The 20,415-nt window shown below is 39.4% G+C and overlaps 1 protein-coding gene across 2 annotated transcripts in view; it reads left to right on the top strand.

Moving 5' to 3' along the window:
• LOC116050815 (neprilysin) overlaps positions 1 to 20,415 on the top strand; it is a 41,946-nt gene that overhangs the window by 9,528 nt on the left and 12,003 nt on the right. For both annotated transcript variants that reach the window (XM_031301025.2, XM_031301026.2), the window contains exons 5-10: positions 13,516 to 13,596; positions 14,677 to 14,772; positions 14,865 to 14,983; positions 15,546 to 15,614; positions 19,569 to 19,703; positions 20,306 to 20,407. In XM_031301025.2, the coding sequence (XP_031156885.1) occupies positions 13,516 to 13,596; positions 14,677 to 14,772; positions 14,865 to 14,983; positions 15,546 to 15,614; positions 19,569 to 19,703; positions 20,306 to 20,407 (602 nt within the window). The remainder of the gene's footprint in view (positions 1 to 13,515; positions 13,597 to 14,676; positions 14,773 to 14,864; positions 14,984 to 15,545; positions 15,615 to 19,568; positions 19,704 to 20,305; positions 20,408 to 20,415) is intronic.

Here is a 20,415-nt window from a genome sequence, read left to right as displayed (position 1 = left end):
GGTAAAAGTGCATCTTCATTCACTCTGTGTAGTGTAATTTTAAAAGTGAGTAGTTAAAATTCTCTTATTCCTTCACAATGATTTGTTTGTACATGAACTCCTGTATTATTCAGAGATCTCTAATTAGTTTTTAAAAAAACAGGACATAGTTGGTATAGAATTATAGGAAAAAGCATGCAGGCAACTATGGGAATTGTCAGACAAAATGATGCATGTTGACTTTATGTTACATTGTACATTGCTAACAATTTATAGCTATATGTTATGTTCTGTTCACTTGTCCTCTCTTCTCCATGGCGTACCACCCATAAAAATCACACACAGGGTGGAAAAAGGAAAATAAACATTGCTCAACAAGGGCTCATTTCTGGCATTTTGTAACTATGTGCACTTACGTACATAGCATCTCTCTGTGTAAGCGTGTGGCGTCATTTCACACTTTGTTGTATTTTTACTGCACATGAGCAGATTCATCAGAGATCTCGCGGTGACATTTGCTGCCTGTCTGAAAGCCGAGATAGAGGAAAAATACACTTTCGCAACTAATGATGAAATATTGGGCAAAGTGCAAAGGTTGGTGCTTTAGAGTCGTTGACTTAAGCGCTCCAAATGCTGCATTTACGAGCAGCCAAATAGCTGGTCTTAATCATTCAACAGCTTAAATCCCCACCGACCGTTAGTGTTGTGCTCATTCCTTCAGGGTGTCTGGCTTACCAGTCAGAGTTGGAATGTTTCCGACTATAATGTAAACACACATGTTCAGGTTGACTTTGTGTGTCCGGGTCTGTGTGTGTTTTACAGAGAAATAAAAAGAGAATGCTATATATTAAAGATAATACTTGATATTCCAAACCAAAGTACAGTACCAGTTTAGACACACTTTGGGAAAGTGTGTCTAAACGTCTGACTGGCACTGTATGTGTGCATTCTTTTTTCTTTTCTTGCAGTAGCAACTAAGACCTACAGTGAGGAAAATAAGTATTTGAACACCCTGCTATTTTGCAAGTTCTCCCACTTAGAAATCATGGAGGGGTCTGAAATTGTCATCATAGGTGCATGTCCACTGTGAGAGACATAATCTAAAAAAGAAAATCCAGAAATCACAATGTATGATTTTTTAACTATTTATTTGTATGATACAGCTGCAAATAAGTATTTGAACACCTGAGAAAATCAATGTTAATATTTGGTACAGTAGCCTTTGTTCGCAATTACAGAGGTCAAACGTTTCCTGTAGTTTTTCACCAGGTTTGCACACACTGCAGGAGGGATTTTGGCCCACTCCTCCACACAGATCTTCTCTAGATCAGTCAGGTTTCTGGGCTGTCGCTGAGAAACACGGAGTTTGAGCTCCCTCCAAAGATTCTCTATTGGGTTCAGGTCTGGAGACTGGCTAGGCCACGCCAGAACCTTGATATGCTTCTTACAGAGCCACTCCTTGGTTATCCTGGCTGTGTGCTTCGGGTCATTGTCATGTTGGAAGACCCAGCCTCGACCCATCTTCAATGCCATAACTGAGGGAAGGAGGTTGTTCCCCAAAATCTCGCAATACATGGCCCCGGTCATCCTCTCCTTAATACAGTGCAGTCGCCCTGTCCCATGTGCAGAAAAACACCCCCAAAGCATGATGCTACCACCCCCATGCTTCACAGTAGGGATGGTGTTCTTGGGATGGTACTCATCATTCTTCTTCCTCCAAACACGGTTAGTGGAATTATGACCAAAAAGTTCTATTTTGGTCTCATCTGACCACATGACTTTCTCCCATGACTCCTCTGGATCATCCAAATGGTCATTGGCAAACTTAAGACGGGCCTTGACATGTGCTGGTTTAAGCAGGGGAACCTTCCGTGCCATGCATGATTTCAAACCATGACGTCTTAGTGTATTACCAACAGTAACCTTGGAAACAGTGGTCCCAGCTCTTTTCAGGTTATTGACCAGCTCCTCCCGTGTAGTTCTGGGCTGATTTCTCACCTTTCTTAGGATCATTGAGACCCCACGAGGTGAGATCTTGCATGGAGCCCCAGTCCGAGGGAGATTGACAGTCATGTTTAGCTTCTTCCATTTTCTAATGATTGCTCCAACAGTGGACCTTTTTTCACCAAGCTGCTTGGCAATTTCCCCGTAGCCCTTTCCAGCCTTGTGGAGGTGTACAATTTTGTCTCTAGTGTCTTTGGACAGCTCTTTGGTCTTGGCCATGTTAGTAGTTGGATTCTTACTGATTGTATGGGGTGGACAGGTGTCTTTATGCAGCTAACAACCTCAAACAGGGCATCTAATTTAGGATAATAAATGGAGTGGAGGTGGACATTTTAAAGGCAGACTAACAGGTCTTTGAGGGTCAGAATTCTAGCTGATAGACAGGTGTTCAAATACTTATTTGCAGCTGTATCATACAAATAAATGGTTAAAAAATCATATATTGTGATTTCTGGATATTTTTTTTTTAGATTATGTCTCTCACAGTGGACATTCACCTACGATGACAATTTCAGACCCCTCCATGATTTCTAAGTGGGAGAACTTGCAAAATAGCAGGGTGTTCAAATACTTATTTTCCTCACTGTATCTAGCTGTCAGAATTTATTTATTTCTTAATGACATATGCCTCGGCAGTGTGAGGCCTCAGGAGGGTTGTGACCTCTGCTTTGGAGGTGACATCAAACATGCAACCTCTGATCTCGGAAATGGCTGCTGCCACCTGCTTGGAAACCGCCCCCTGCTGATGGACGGATCCTTTTTCCTGTCAACAGCTTCAGAGGCCTGGAAACACCTGGAAACTGCAGCGCCCTAGGCTGTATGACAGCAATAAAAAAAAGACTGTGTGGACGTGAACGTGTGTGAAAGCTGTGCAGATTTGTGGTCGCTTGTAAATGCCTTGGATTTGTGTGCTGCTGTAAAAGGCCATAAATGATTCATAATGAGGATCGGTTCTCTGATTGTGACCACAGCTTGGTGTTTATGTGTGTACGTGCCTGTGTGAGTGTCTTTTTCCACTTCCTATTACTCAGGTGTGGCATACTGTGCAATACTTTGCCCAATTGACTGTGAGCGTTTTAATTACTAGCTGGTTTGTGTCAGGAAGAGGAAGGTGAGTACACCAGGAGAGTGAAAGAAAGGAGTTTCATTCAAACTGAACAAAAATGGTGAATAGTGAGTTGAAATGAAGGACAAAAGGCCTGATAGAAGAAAAAGATATTAAGAAGTGGGGAAGAGCCCTGTAGCAAGAGGATGATGGTATTGAGAAAAGCTTTAAAGATAGGTCAGGAAATGTGAAACAGCATGTTCATCTACAAGCTACAAGCTTGAAGACGTGTGTAAGCATACTGCTGCTCTTCTGTATTACATGAGTTGCTTCTTACATGACTCTAGGTCTAAATCTCGTTGTATGGAGACAATTGCAGCCAGAGGCATGCAACACAGGAACCAGCGTATGGGTCTTATAGAATTCGGCATCGCCAAGAGAGCGTCAAAGCATGTCTGTGACGTCAGAAAAAGTGTTTAGATGTGAGGTGTTTTGTCAGGCATGCTGCTAACAGTCAGAGACTGAATGTCTGGGTTTTTTCCTGTGATAATAACTGAAACAGAACTTGTGTCAAACAATACTGATGGCAATAAGACATTTGAGATAAATGGTTTGTTCACATGACCTCTGTGATATCAAAATTCCAGTCTGAACCCTTGCACAATACCATAAATACTGTATTTCTCATAAACATATAAAATAAAGATAGCAGACCAGAGGTTTGTGGCCAAGTAAAATAATATGAATATTAATGCAGTAATTCTTGGCCAACAGAAATATATTGAATAAATGATCTTAAATTGAGTATGTTTTTGCCAGCAAGGATTCTTATGAATAACAGGAAACAGTTTAGACCTCCACTAAGGTAAAAATGTGCCCTGTTAGCTGTTTCAAAGCCAACACTGTACTGGGTACGTGCATGATGGAACTTTTATTTACAGTAAAAGTTTAAAGTACTTTGACAGACAACATGGTACTGAGTCAATGTCAGAATCAGGTGGCATGGCTAGTGGAAAAGTCAGGAGCACGCCAAAGTCAATGGTTTTATAGTAGCTGGGAACATATTTATTTACTACTTGTACATTAAAGGACACTGTTGAGCTGCAGCCACTGTAAGGATTATAGCTAAAATTATAGTAGCAAAGTGAGATAAGCCACTGGTTTAGGTTTTCCCCACTGTTCTCATTTTAAAGTTTAAAAAAATATATGTATTATCCACAATGTTTCTCAAAATGTGTTTCTAAGAAATCTGACAAATAGTGTTTTTTTCTAGCAGTCAATATGGCAGATGGCTATAAGATACCCATGGGCCTTAGCAGCCAATGCTATGGAACAGAAGCAGGTCAGAGGTGGGGATAAGTACTGTAGCAAATTTAGACTGCTTTGTCGCTGCCGTTGGGAACAAAACTCCATATCTTTCTTCTAAATGCAATGGATGTTTGTATCTTAATGAACCAAAGAAGTTGTAGCTTTAGACTTATTTCCTTATATTATTAAGTAGACAGACCTTGTTTACTTCCGTACTCGTGGGCACCCTAAACAGTTCCTCTCATATTCCAACTCCAATACAACCATTCACAAAGACTTCAAAATAAAGATAAAGATAAATCAACACCTGTATCGCAAACAAAACCTGACAAAACTCAATATGATAATCTACAAGTACCTCAGTGAAGCTGTAAACTACAATGGGGTTATTGCCATTGCGAACATCTCAAGCAATGACTGTAGAAAAATAAATTGTTTATGTTTTTATACCACACTCAGAAAAGTAAACAATTCCATTGTTGCCGAATATGACTCATCACTCTCATAACGTGCCGACTCATTTCAGTTTCAACTTCACTTAAAGCTTCTGTGTGTAATACAGCCTAAATATACTGTATGCTCTACAGTGATAAATTGGAAGCAGAACTCAAACTGAAAACACTACAAGTGAAATGCCATGTTGTACGAGAGGCAGTCAAGGGTAAATTGGCAATGCAGAGAGAAGAAATTTTTAAATTCTGATTCTGTATCATGCTGAGTGGTTCGGCTCAAATTGACGTGATGTCTCAAACAAACATTTGGTGGCACAAAATAATTTTCAAAATAAAATAATAAATAAATCCAAACACGCACACACATGGGGCAAGACAGGGGGAGAGAGAGAGAGAGAGAGAGTGTGTGTGTGTGTGTGTGTGTGTGTGTGTGTGTGTGTGTGTGTGTGTGTGAGAGAGAGAGAGAGAGAGAGAGAGAGAGAGAGAGAGAGAGAGAGAGAGAGAGAGAGAGTGAGAGGGTAAGCCTTTGCTGTGGTTAAACACCAGGCAGTCAATAATCCAATCACACACACATGATCTGTGCCCTTTTGCAGGAAGCGCCCCATGAAGGGTGCCTATCTCAGGACTTCATTAAGATTAAATGAGCACATAAATAGTGCACACATGGTAATGAGAAAATGGGAGGATTACAAAAATGAAAGGGTAGAAAGAGACTGAAGTGAAAGGCAGTCATGCAATAAGTGAAACAAGTAGATATAAATGAAAGAGATGACTCAAAGTTCTGAGCAAATGAAACTAACTGAAAAAGATTATGATCTAATATTGAATTAAATTTAGAATATTTTGGGGCTGCTAAGTTAACTGAGAGTGGATATGACATTAATTATGCACAAAAGAACAGATGTTTTTAAAGGGGTGATAGAATGATTATATAGGGTATTTTACACTGTTCCTTAAGGTCTCCTAATAGGGTATGTAACATTGGTTGGGCTGAAAATTGCCCGAATGCTATTTTATTAGGCCCTTAACTACCCTGTGAATATGGCTCTATTTGGAACAAGAGCTTTTCTTCCAAATATGGTATGCTCTTGAATATTTAGATGAGCTGCGCGCTGATTGGTTTGAGCGAACCCCATAGAAACACATTGGAGATGAGACAGCAGGTCTCATATTTCAGACACTGCAAAGTTATACGTTGTTTGTCGGGCTATTTCGTTATTAAATTCACTTCTGAGACTTTTTTAAGCGAGAAATCAGCTATATAAAGCTCAAATATGGGCCGTTTTACGAAAATGTATGGCTAATTGCAAATTTGGTAAGACGTGTCGGACTTTAGCTAGGAGCTCCACACAGTCTGACGAGAAAGCGGCAACCTGAACCTCCATACCCAGTGAAAGTCACCGTTTCTCGGGCTTGGGGCTGGCTGCCAGCTGCCGGCATAACTAGAGTAGCTATATTTACAGTTTGAATTTCGTCACTGCATTTTTGTGAACATTAGGGATTTCGTTAGCTGCTACTGTCCCTTCAATCCTATGTGTACAGGTAGCAGCTAGTTAGCTTCACTTTCAGCATAATAAACGTATATTTACAGTTTGAATTTCGTCACGCCACTTATATAACATGTACCCCAAGGTCTTATAAAGCTAACAATGGGGTCCGATTTCAATTTAATGCATTTTTGTGAACATTAGGGATTTCGTTAGCTGCTACTGTCCCTTCAATCCTATGTGTAGCTACAGATCGCGGCTAACTAGCTTCACTTTCGGCATAATAAAAGTATATTTACAGTTTGAATTTCGTCACGTCACTTATATAACATCTACCCCAAGGTCTTATAGAGCTAATAATGGTGTCCGATTTCAATTTAATGCATTTTTGTGAACATTAGGGATTTCGTTAGCTGCTACTGTCCCTTCAATCCTATGGGTAAAGATCGCGGCTAGCTGCAGGCCCTGGAGCTCCATCAGGGCCTTGGCATTTTGTAGTCCAGTAACCCAGTAACTGGTGACTTTGTGCGGGTATGGAGCGCCGCTGGCTTCCCTTCGTGACGGAGATCCAGCTAGCTCACAGCGAGTCTATGAAGTAGGACACGCCGGGCGGTGAGGCAGCACCGGCCGCTGTCACGTAGCCTGCTGAGCTCCTGCTGAACTGCGACACACAGTCGGACAAAATTTTCAATTAGCCATCAATTTTCGTAAAACGGCCCATCTTTGACCTCTACATAGTTGATTTCTCACATAAAAAAGTCTCAGAAGTGAATTTAGTAATTAAGGCGAGACTAGTGTGAACTAGCCGATATCACCATGACACTCTCCCAGTTGATTACTGACATTAATGAGAAAAAAATGTATTACAAGTTTTCTGTAATTTAATGTTTAAATATGCAAATTAGGCATTATCTAATTAAATATGCGCTATTTTGCATATATTTTAAAAAATGAAATCTGAGTATTGGATAAAGCCAGGTTCAAAATTCTTTTTTCATTGTGTTCACATATTAGATGGGAAAAAAATTACAGAGGGATTTATGGATATCTACTTTTGTTATCCTGTAAATCAGAATATACTGTCAGTAGCCTTAAAAAATCGATTTTCGCCATGTTTTTTGGAATAAAATATTATATAAATCGGGCTAGGAATAATATATTTAAATATATCATAATATAACTAGGTACAAGACTGGAAAGTTTGGTGTATAAAGGTGCTACTGAAGTGAAGATTTCAGACTTGGAGTATGAGAGAAAAGTCATTTTGAGAAAACGGGCTTTAAAAAATTTTATAGCAAAATTCCGCTAATTTCTATTGAAAGCCATGAATTACAGACACATATCCCTTTAGGTCCAAGTAAGATCCATGTATCACACTGTTTAACATCCAAAACTCACACACTATTGCATCATCCATCACTGATCATAACATCCAAAACAACACGTCAACATGGCCTTCAACTGAAGACCATTACATCACAAACTGACAGAACACAACCATTACACAGCCTAGTTCCCCCAAGTTAGTTTACAGTCTACACATCCATGCCAGCACCATATGTAGGGCCTTCCTCCATCTCCTGCTGGTGTCTTTTCACTTTTTTGGCTGTGCTTACACTTTTACGGCTTCGCTATGCGCTGGTGGAATGGACACCATTGGCTTTTGAGATCGTAACCATGTCTTCATCCTTCATTGCATTGACAGGCTGTGCTCTGAAGCCACACTATCTCCATCACAGCCAGCATGGCAGAGGCACCCTCATGAAATATAGAAATAGCCATACTGGCTGCAGCCTCAACCCCAGTTGCTTTTCCCCACAAAGACTGTTTTTTGACATTGGGCCCATATGACCAAGTTGAGGCATGTGTTGGCATTCTGAGTGCCTCCATGCTGCACTGTCACTGGACATCCGGTAATACACAGGGATGAGCTTCTTATGATGATCATTCAAAAGACCAATATTTACAACATTGGAGAAAGCAAACAAAGTAGACTAAATTGTTATTTGACAGAGTATCTGAACACTGTCAGAGATACGAAGAAGAGACGGATCCTGACTAAATACAGGCTCAGTGACCGGGTCACTGGGTCAGACAGAGATGCACTTCCTCCTCCACTGGGAAAAACTATCTTCACTAAGAGAATTACACCTTGGAAAAATAGCCAAAAAAAGTTAACACCAGAAAAGAAGCTGATAGTTCTCCTAGGAGAAGGGACAGCAGCTCCACTGACAGATAAATATGGATCTGCCTGCTACAGCCTGAGGGACTCACCACCACTTAGGATCCCACAATTACAGATTTGTTTAGTATTGTACAGTAATTATATTAAAATAGTATATATGTGACACCTACATATTTAATATATGACATGCGGAGCAGCGGGATGATTTAGAACGCTAACTTTTGTTGAATTTAGGAGAAATCTACCGACACAAACAGACAAAGTGTAGTAAAATAAAGACCTAAATGTGTACTTTTTACTTTTTTTCACCACAAGTCTGAAAGAATACATGTTATTGAAGACAAATAGCCCAAAATCTCAAAATTGACCAGTGAAAAAAAACCAATGTTTTTGCCTGCCGTGTCTCGCCTTAAATAGCGGACCTCTGGAGATCTGCATGACCTAGCTAGATTCAGAAGACTAAGCTGACCTCAGGTCAGTGGTGTAGCCTATGCAAATGTTGGGGCGTGACAAAGACTAGGAGTTGAGATCATGACGTCAACTTCCAGCTTTGTTGAGATTCGCCCGTTTTCAGCGGCAGTTTCAAAATGTGAGATTTGCAGAGGATAGGGGTATCAATGGGATTTTGAGCTTCTATGTATGTCCTATTTACCCACCGAACTGTCGTTATTCAACTACGACAAGGTAAAATCGGTTTTGCATTCTGTCACCCCTTTAATACACGCTGATCTGATGTGGCATTAGATGAAATTGGAGATTAAAGAAAGGGTAAACCTTTTTTAAAGTGTGCCTTATCTAACTGTCTTTATTGTAATTGGCCCTGTCGGTAAGTCCCGAAAATTACAAAGAAAGAACAATTTTTCTTCATCTGTATCTTTTGATCCTAACTCACTGGGACATGAGTGATGGACTCAGGGGAGAGTTTCCTGTCAGTTGGCTGTGTAATTCAAGATCCATCCTCTTTCTTGTATTGATCTTAGCGTTGCATTGAGCAATTTGCTGGTGTATATCTGTTGATCCCGATGCAACATTTATAAGAGATAACTTTTTAAGAGGCAATACTGAGGCTATGAGTTGTGTGATGGTTTATCAAAACCAAAAGGTTGTCCAACTTACATGGTACCCTTGAAAAGCGGGGTTTCTTTTAATTGGAAATTACATAAAGTTTCAAAACTTTTCAGAAATACTTTTTTTACTTTTTGGCTAAGAGTTAGATGAGAAGATTGATGATACAAAACATCTGCCAACAATAACTTCTAAGGCTCTCTAATTAATCTGAACAATATGATCTGATCAAGATTTTATGGGGGCTTATGTGCTGGACTATTTCTTAGCTGGGACCAGTAACTTTCTGGAGTCTCTGCTAGTTGCCTGGCAAGAAATAGTCCAGCACATAACCCTCTGTGAAACGGAAAATTGTTTGTTTTTGTACTTTGGTTTTTGTGTACGGATTAAACAAATGAGAAACACTGGTTATTGAGTGAGCTTTAGAGGTTCTGGTAGGTGGATTTTGTTATCTTTGGATAGAGCCAGGCTACGTAATCCCAGTCTTTTTTGCTAAGCTAAGCTGCTGGATGTACATACACGATCAGTACTGAACTTTGTTTGCACAGCTTGACATGGCTAGTGTAAGTCAACAGTAGCAGTTGTGTGAGTGCACAAAAGATGCAGATTCTGATGCTGAGCTAACTGATGAAGCCATGATTTAGCGCCTTTTTAAACTTCAAAAACCTGAGGAATGGATTACTTATAATGGCTGCTACAGACAATAATGCTGTAACCATCCAAATGCATATCAGAAATAGTTTAGAAACTTTTAGAATAATGAAGTCCTGTCACACCTTGCACATACATACAAATGCAATAATGTGTGATATAAATGTAAATGGATTTCAAATGACAAACATTTTTACATTTGAAATTCATAAAGGCTTCTGACTGCTTTCAAACAATTTCAAATAGCCCATTTATGACTCTAAATTACCATAAACAACAGCAATAGCAATCATGAGGTCTACCATTTACATAGTCTACATTTCGCATGTACACGAGTAGACTTTAAATAAAAAATTACATCATCCATTATTCATGATGCAGTCAAACCAGTTTAAAACCAAATAGACATATCATGAATCCTACGTACATAATAATCCACACACTTTTGTATAAACCAGCTGTTACTCATATTTTCAGAAATGTTAAACCCAAAACCATAAAAACAAATGACAAAACAACAATTTCCCATGGCCAATTAATAAACTGTCGGCCACAAAGAAAAAATAATATATCCTAGATAAAAATATGTGATCAGGCTTGTTTGTTGTACATGATGATTTATTTGTCAGTACAGTGTAAGTAGTGCTGTGCCAGGTGTAATGGATTTCAAGGGATCACATCAAAACCCTCCCTGTAAAACAAAATAGCTTAATATAACTTTCTAAAGTGTCTGGATTTGAGCTCCTAACCTCTGACAGGACAAGCCTTCTCTAAAATTGTCTTTAAAAGAGCCCAATGCCACTCATGAACCCTGGTATACTAGCTGAAAATTCAATTAAAATGATGTACCAAATGACACCAGATAGTTTAAGCTGAAGTTGAGCTAACATTTGAGATACCATTTGAGTCAACACATCCTTATACCTAAATACGTCAATGACTCCCAAAGTGACATCTGTGACCTTTTTTTTTTTTTTTTTTACTTATTACCATTGTAAACACATGACTGTGACACGTAACCGCAGTGGTTGTTTTAATAATCTGACCGTTCTATTTAAAATGGTTGCAAGTGTTAAACACATAGTTAACATTGTAAAACAGAACTAGTTAGGTTTAGGCAACAAAAATACTTAGTTAGGGTTAGGAAAATGATCAGGGATTGGCTTAAAATGAGTCACGTAAAACTACTAAAATGAGGATGTGACGTGACGACACAAACTAAGGTCCGTAAACCTTGGCTAAAAAGTGACCGTTGACTTTCGGTTTCACACTGGACACCTGAGTGAAAGTCCTGTGTTTGTTTGCTAGGACAGAGGGCATCTAACACTATCATAACAAAACACTTGCATTCCCCATTTAAGCAAACACCCAAATTACCAACTGGGTGTTAGGTTGAATCTTGATGATAACTCACTCTCATGATCAATGCTGCTGAAAAGCGACAGCGCATCCTGAAGGAATGGTTACACTTGCAACTTTGTGCCTTGAGGCATTGCCGGAAAAGTGTATTGTTGGTCCCATTCGCCTCCCCCTTAGTGAAGCAAGTTTACACACAAACACTTCATCACTCATTTTGATTAGCTGTCTACCTAGAAATGTCTACCTAGCCTGAGGCTGAGCTAACTGACGTCCATATACCCACAGCAGGTGTTCACAAGGGCAATATACTCAAGAAAAAAAAGGAAGCAATGATGTTCACTCCTGTTTTCAAATGGCGTTTTACTGCCACTCATTTAGCTTTGCTGCTCCTTGATTTCTTTCCACCTTTTTCTTTGCTTCTCTACTCTGAGGTCACTAGCCGTGCCTTGATTACCACTGCCGTGCTGAGAATTCAATTTATAGCAACCACAGATTCAAATATGCATTGCAGATTTGTGGTCTACTGTATATGAGTGTTGACCTCTACAAAAAAATGACCCAAATATTCTAATCACTTAAATGAAAAGATGAATTGCACCGCAACTAATAGTTTGTGTTTGATCATTTATTCCATCCTTCAAAGCAAAGATTGGCCATGCACAGTACAAGGGAACATTTTATGATTGTGTACTAGTGTACCAGCCATTTTTATGCGTTCCTGGTTCCTGGTCTATCAATTAATTAATGTAACGTTCCAGTTCATTCAGCGTTAGATACGACGTTTGATCTTCGACAAGTGGACTTGATGTGATTTTACAGAATTGCCAGAATATTAAAATCTGATTTCCATTAAGGGGACAGTCAGCATTACAGCTGTACTCTGTTCTCTGCAAACCTTTAATATCCTCATAAGAATATTCCATTTATGTTGGCCAGTTTTGTCATTATACACAAACCTCCTAACATACAGTCTGAATTTGTTGAAATTAGTTTTTCAGGTAGCTACTGTACATATTGTGTTACATTAGAATTTCATTGGGAACATTTTTAGGTATACTATACTGTATATATTATATACAAAATTAATTGTTTGTTTTCCATCAGTTTAATAGGATTTCTTTGTGCATGGCAGCTTTAAAGTTGATTTTGACTTTTTTTTTCCTTTAAATTTAGACACATTTTGTTTCTTCCCCCTGTGGAATTATGTCCTATCGTCCGTAATACTCTCTTTCATGTTCATTGATCAAGTTCCTGCTGTTCTTTAAGACATTTTGACTGTCCTGAAACTGTTTTACCTGATCAACAGACTTAGTGTATCCTGAATTATAAGTCTGCCTTTTTCTAGCTTAGTGTTAAGAGGAAGCATTTCACTTTGATCACTGAGTGAGCCCAGGTTGGCTCCGACAGAGGTTCACACCTTAACTAATCAAAACACCTTGGCTTTGACCGAGCAGACGGTATTGAGTCTATGTAAGAATCTGCTCAGACAGACTTGTGAGTTGAATGTCCTCTCAGCTTTTCTTTATTCTGTTGTTTCCTGTAAACTTGTATAAAACCCCTGGCCAGAAACTCATTCTGGTCAGAGAGAATTCTACAGCGTCTTGGTAACTTCTGTCTCCACTGTGCGGTGAATAACATTCATCTGAACCTGCCACTGAAGGACCTGAAATCACTTTTTCTTCCGTACTGTTTTGTCACTGGTTGCTATGTATTGCCACAGTTTGAAGTCATCACTTTATTTGTGTTGGCGCTCTCTGACGCAGGGACAAAATGCCTTAATTAAAATGATTAAATGCATCTGGGCGACAGCTGGACTCTATTTTGAATCCACCAAGATGAAGAAAAAAAAACATTGTACCTGAGGTTATTCACACCCCTCTCTCTTTTCCCTTTCCTCTGTGCACTCGTTCCTTCTTTATCATTCTGTCTTTGTCTTTATTTCTTTCCTTCAATATTGCTGTTTCTCTGCTCTCATTTTAGGTGTCCTTGAAAAAACAGTGGAGGGGGAAGCCGCTGCTCTCACCAAGGCTAAGACCCTTTACAAGTCCTGTACCAATGAGAGTGAGTCAGCAGGCATCAGATGTCAACAGACATTCATTTTTGCATCCTCTATTGTCCTAAAGTTAAACATTTTCTTGCATTCATCAAAGGTTATGTGTCTCTGATTCAGTTTATTGCATTGTCAAACTTAATTAAATTTTAAAACACTATCCTGGCGTGACAGGATAGTGTGTATGTGTGTATATATATATATATATATATATATATATATATATATATATACATACATGTATGTATATATGTAGGTGTATATATGTTTATGTATATGTGTATGTATATGTATGTGTGTGTGTATGTGTATGTACGTGTATGTATATATATGTATATATATTTTTTTATATGTATATATATTTTTTTATATATATATACATATACATATATGTATGTATATATGTAGGTGTATATATATGTTTATGTATATGTGTATGTATATGTATGTGTGTGTGTATGTATGTGTATGTATATATATGTATATATATATATATTTTTTTTTTTCTCAACTGTATATTAATGACCTTAACTGTTTATTGTCTAATATTTAATGGTCTGAATGGGGAGGATATGGGTGGTTTTGGTGTAAAGGAGAGCTTTGTCTTTTGTCTGTCAGTATGTATGTATGTTTGATGTACGTTTTTCTTGAGGTTTCCTCAAGTTGTTTTGTTAACTGTTTTGTCTAATTGTGAATGTGTTGTATATGTGTGCCTTTAAGGACCCCCTCGAAAACGAGATGCTACATCTCAAGGGGTTATTCCTAATAAAGAATTTCAAATTAAAACCTACTTACATGTGGCTATAGTGTGACATAACAAACTGTCATACATTATTAGTTTTAAAGGTAAGAATCACTGGCTTTCAGCTTTACAGCATTATGTGATGCAAATAAATGTTTTTCTTAGAAGCCAGATCAATAAATTACTCAAATGCCTCCACATTTGCATGTATTAATTATGCTTGATATTAAGTACAATATATCAGTAATAAGAAGGTTTCTTTTCTTTTTCTATTGTGAATTTTGATTAGACAATGGCATCCATTATTAGAAACCGACTTTAGCTTGTTTGTATCTACTCCCCATTTAAGGTTTAATTGAGCTCAGGGGAGGGGCTCCTTTGCTCGACATGCTACCTGATGTGTTTGAGTGGCCCGTAGCTGTGGACAACTGGGAGACCAACTATGGTAGAGTAATCTTTTTACAATGACACACACAGCAGATGTCATATACAGTCAATTCTCCTTCTCTCACTTTTCCTTCCTTCTCTGTCACTCAGGTGAAACATGGAGGTTGGAGAACGTCATCGCCAAGCTGAATGAGAAATATGGAACTCAACTCTTGGTCAACTTTTTTGTCGGCACCGATGACAGGGACTCCAATTCATACATCATTCATGTAGGTGTGCAACTGTAGCTTAGAAACAAAGCCCCCCTCTCTCCCTGTATTTCTCTCTCTCACACACACACACACACACACACACACACACACACACACACACACACACACACACACAGGTTTGTGGCACTATCTTTGTGGGGACCCGTCATTGACATAATGCATTCCTTAGCCCCTTACCCTAACCTTAACCATCACAACTAAATGCCTAACCTTAACCCTTACCCTCACCATAACCATAACCTAATTCTATCCCTAATCCTAAAACCAAGTCTTAATCCGCCTTTAAACTTGTGGGGTCCAGCATTTTGGCCCCACAAAGCTGTCGGGACCCCACAAGTATACTGGACTCCCGGTGTTTGGACCCCACGAATATAGTTAAACAAGCTCTCTCACACACACACACACACACACACACACACACACACACACACACACACACACACACACACACACACACACACACACACACACCTGGAAAATAACCACCCATTTTTTTAGATGTAATTTGTTTGGCTTATATAAATAAATATGAATGTTTTCTTGTTTTCCTCTTTGCCAGTTTGACCAGCAGACAAACCTCGGCCTCTTATCTAGAGATTACTACGCTTGCACTGGACCCTACGCAGAGGTAGGTTTAAGGTGTACACACACAGGCCTACACAAGCACACACACACACACACACACACACACACACACACACACACACACACACACTTCTATAATCAGGGGTTAATGCCTCAGAAAGCCCCGGCAAATAGGCCTACTCTCTTCTATGTGATCAGGGGGCGCGTAACTTTTACAGGGTTTCCCCTTTTTCTGTCAATGGGTTTCTTTAAAGCAGATCAGGCACCTCAGTCTAGGTGGCAGTAATGTACCTTAACACTGGTTGCCTCTCACCATAAAATTGAAAAAAGAAAAGAAAAAGTGATCTCAACGCACTTGTTAGTCAGACGGACAGCACAGATGGCATAGAATGAAAGGTGGATGGCGAGGTACGGAGAGAAAAAAAAATCTGAAACTAACAGGTCTGAAAGGAAAGTAAATGCTCTGATAATGCTGTGATATTCTGCTTAAACAGTGTTTTCCTTTTACAAAACGATACAATGTCTTTGATAGGCATTTTAGTGTTCAGAGCAGAGGGTTGTCTCACCTTGCTATATTTTATATACTGATATATATCATATTTGACATATCTGTCAAATGATATTCAGATATTGTAGTAGTAGTAGATTTTGTTGTAGTGTACACACGCACACGTTCACCCATGACAACCCTGAAACCACAGAGCCCCCCCACATAACAAATTCCAGTACAATACACAATGAAAACAGCTCCATGTGTTCATTTGGGCCAGTGCCACCGAGGTTCTCTGACCCCAGGAGTTACAGGAAACACGATAATCAACAAATGACGAGGGTCTCAGTTAAACATTAGTACCTGAATTCACTTTGTGCTAATTTGTACACAAACTTGCATTTACGAGCATGTGTATGCGATAAATACAAATGCCCTCTGAAGCAATGATGATTAAAATAAAAGAGGCAAAACAGAACATATTTGTTTGTCTCTCAATCTAGACCAGATGTGTGGGATTGGAGCAAACATCCTCTGCGCTGGTTTTACTTTACAAATTATGGACCCTTGATTGAAATGCAAAAAATCACTTAACCTCACTTAGCTTGAGGCAGGCAACGTGTGTGTGTGTGTGCAATGTGTCATCATGACTACTCGTAAACATAGACATCACTTTCTAAAGCCAAGTGGCGTGTTGTCTGTATGCATTTTGAGCTATCCACGTGTATGTCTACGCCGTATACAGCACGTTGCATTTTCGCGTGTATGTCAGCAGACGGGTTGCAGACTGATCTCAATAGGCAAGGCAAGGCAAGGCATCTTTATTTGTATAGCACATTTCAGCAACAGAGCAATTCAAAGTGTTTTACATAAAAACTATTAAAAAAGTGCAGTATAAGAAATTAAACATTAAAGAGCAGTTAAACAGTTAAAAATATAAAAGCAGATGACATTTTTTTGTTTCGTCTCACTCAATGAACCATTTTCAGGAAACCCAAAATTGGATGACCAATATTCTAACCATTGGAGACATCCAGGCCCGTATTTTTGTGTCATTATATCCACTATTGGTCTCCCCTGAGGTTCAATCGTAAATTCGTAAAAAGGGTTTCCTATCTTCCACTTGAACACACCACAATTTGGGTAATAGTGACACAAAATCGAATCAAATAATAAATCCAAAATTGGATGACCAATATCCCAGACAGTCAAGACATTCCGGCCCATATTTATTTTATTTTTTTCCTTTCCTTCCCCTCTTTCTCTTTCCATCATTATATCCACTATTGGTCCCTGTGGGACGTGTGGTTTACTCTGCTTGCCACCCATCTTCAAGAAAAATTTCCACCCTGGTGGACAATAAAGATTTATTCTATTCTATTCTATAGAAAAAGTACTTTTATTTGAAAATATAGTCTATAAGTCTTAGGTTCTTTCTCTGGAAAAACTTCGCAAAAACCCTTTTGGTTGAAATTCACACTTTTTGTAATTAGTGGTCTTATTTCAAGCAAAAACCCTTTTGGTTAAAATTCACACTTGTTGTAATCAGTGGTCTTATTTCAACCTTAAACCCTTTGCTATTCGTAAAAGGCAGTTTCTTAGTAAAACCCACATAATGTAATCTGGAATAATGATGACAAAAAAAAAAAAGAAAAAAAAGAAAACGGGCCGGTTCCACCGGTCTTACTTTTTAATTCTCTTTATGTGCTTATATAGATTGTCATACAGTTTCAACAGTTTCAGTATAAGAAATTAACTATTATTTAAAGAAAGGCAGCATCAAAAACAAAGGTCTTCAGCCTTGATTTAAAAGAACAGAGTTGCGGCGGACCTGCAGTTTTCTGGGAGTTTGTTCCAGATATATGGAGCATAAAAACTAAACGCTGCTTCCCCCTGTTTAGTTCTGACTCTGGGGACAGATAGCAGACCTGTCCCACATGACCTGAGAGGTCTGGGTGGTTCATAGTTTACTAACAGATCAGAAATGTATTTTGGCCCTAAACCGTTTAGTGATTTATAAACCAGCAAAAGTATTTTGAAATCTATTCTTTGAGGCACTGGAAGCCAGTGTAAAGACTTCAGAACTGGAGTGATGCGATCCACTTTCTTGGTGTTAGTGAGGACTCGAGCAGCAGCGTTCTGAATCAGCTGCAACTGTCTGATTGATTTTTTTAGGGAGACCTGTAAAGACACCATTACAGTCAAGTCTACTGAAGATAAAAGCATGGACAAGTTTTTCTAAATCCTGCTGAGAGTCCTTGAGAACCCTTGATATATTCTTAAGGTGATAATAGGCTGATTTTGTAATTGTCTTAATGTGGCTATTGAAATTCAGGTCTGAGTCTATGACTACACCAAGATTTCTGGCTTTGTCTGTTGTTTTTAACATTGTCGTTTTAAGCTGAGCGCTAACTTTTAATCGTTCCTCTTTTGCTCCAAAAAAACCACCTCAGTTTTTTCTTCATTTAATTTAAGAAAGTTCTGGCACATCCAGTCGTTAATTTGTTCAATGCACTTAGTCAGTTTTTGTATTCACTATAGTCCCCTGGCGATAAGGTTATGTAAATTTGTGTGTCGTCCGCATAACTATGGTAACTTATTTTGTTGTTTTCCATAATCTGAGCCAGTGGAAGCATGTAGATGTTAAACAGGAGAGGCCCCAGAATGGAGCCTTGGGGAACTCCGCACGTCATATTTGTATGCTCAGATGCATAATTACCTATAGACACAAAGTAGTCCCTATTCTTTAAAGGGATACTTCACCAATTTAGCATTAAGCTTTGTCTCAGTAGAAACACGGTAGTATTTTCGAATGGCCGTGCTTCCCTCCCTCATGTCCCCCTGAGACGAGAGATCTCTGTGTTGTGGGTCTGGAAAAAATCTTCCGATGACGGAAAACCAAGATTTTTACATCATCGGAAGATTTTTTGCCCAGAGGCAATGGACTACAGCCAGTAGTAGGAGCTACTTCCGCATGTTTTCAACCTGCCCATAAGGGGTTGGACTGTCGTCTTTACCCAAAGCTTGCCGAAGCAAAACGAGTGTCGGCCATCTTGAAGCTTCGCTAAACAGGCTCTGTCTTTTCAGCAGAAAGCTTTTACAAAAACACGATCCCCGGTCTCCTGGGTGAAAGTCCTGTGTTGTTTGACCCATCCACCACCCCAACCAACCTCCATATGCTGATTTGTGGGCTTTCACACTACTCGCTACAGCATAAATTGACACACAATCGCAAGGTAATGTAAGTCAATGGAGGCCAAACAGCGTTGATAAACACACTAAGAAATGATTATGCGTCTTGATAACACGCCAAAATGGCATACGAATTGGCGTGTCATACATACGCCACTTATTGAGATCAGTCTGTGTGTGTGTGTGTGTGTGTGTGTGTGTGTGTGTGTGTGTGTGTGTGTGGCTTCTGTTTTTTTGGTCATTGGTTAAACTGACCTCCTTTCCGTCCTGTTAAATTCAAGATACGGATATCATGAATGAGTCTTTGTTTGACAGGCATGTCGGGCCTACGAGAAGTTTATGATTGACCTTGCCAAGCTGATCCGCACTGACCGGAGATTGGACATCAATGAAACCCACATCAGAGAGGAGGTGACACGAGTTATGGACCTGGAGAGAGACATCGCCAACGTAAGCATGCATTCACACTTTTACCCAGCAGACACCTAAATAGTTGATCAGATCTGAGAACTGTCTGTGGTCTCTAAAAGACCACTTTTAGTTCTTTGAGAAACTGAGAGAAGGTGACCATGTTTTCCAGCATCAATGCATATCTTACCTTCAATTTCAGCTTCACACAACAGGAGGATTTTGTGAGCAAATGACTTCTGACAGAATGATCTCCTCCATTTGTAGCCCAAACCTCTCTCCTTAGTGTGTTTATGGCTGCAGTCTGGAGCAGCTGCTATGTAAAACAAGCTGTTAACCAGCCTGATCCCTGCACAACAAACTTTCTCAGATATGAACAGGTTTACACAGTCCACGTTTGTCATTCAGTGCTAGATGTGTGCTCTGCTCACTGCCATGCTTCACTTCCCCTCCTCTCTGCTGCTGGCTTTTACAAGGCACGTCAAACCGTTCGAGCTCTGACATTTACAGACCTGAAGCCTCCAGGGACTCCAAATGTTTGTTGCTGCTGGACCTGTACTTCACTTGTACATGTCAGGAAACAGGCTGGGTTATGTTGTGACAGAATTCTTGATTTTCTACCTCTCTGACTTACTCACTCCCAGGCTACCGATACTCCAGAGGACCGTAACAACCCAGTGTTGCTTTACAACAAGATGGAACTGGGTGATCTGAACGCCAACTTCACCCTTGAGGTTGAATCGCAGGTAAAAAT

This window comes from Sander lucioperca, chromosome 5, assembly GCF_008315115.2.
Source record: "Sander lucioperca isolate FBNREF2018 chromosome 5, SLUC_FBN_1.2, whole genome shotgun sequence".
Taxonomy (NCBI): Eukaryota; Metazoa; Chordata; class Actinopteri; order Perciformes; family Percidae; genus Sander; species Sander lucioperca.
The sequence above is the reverse complement of the archived record's forward strand: the minus strand, read 5'-3'. Positions and strand labels throughout refer to the sequence as shown.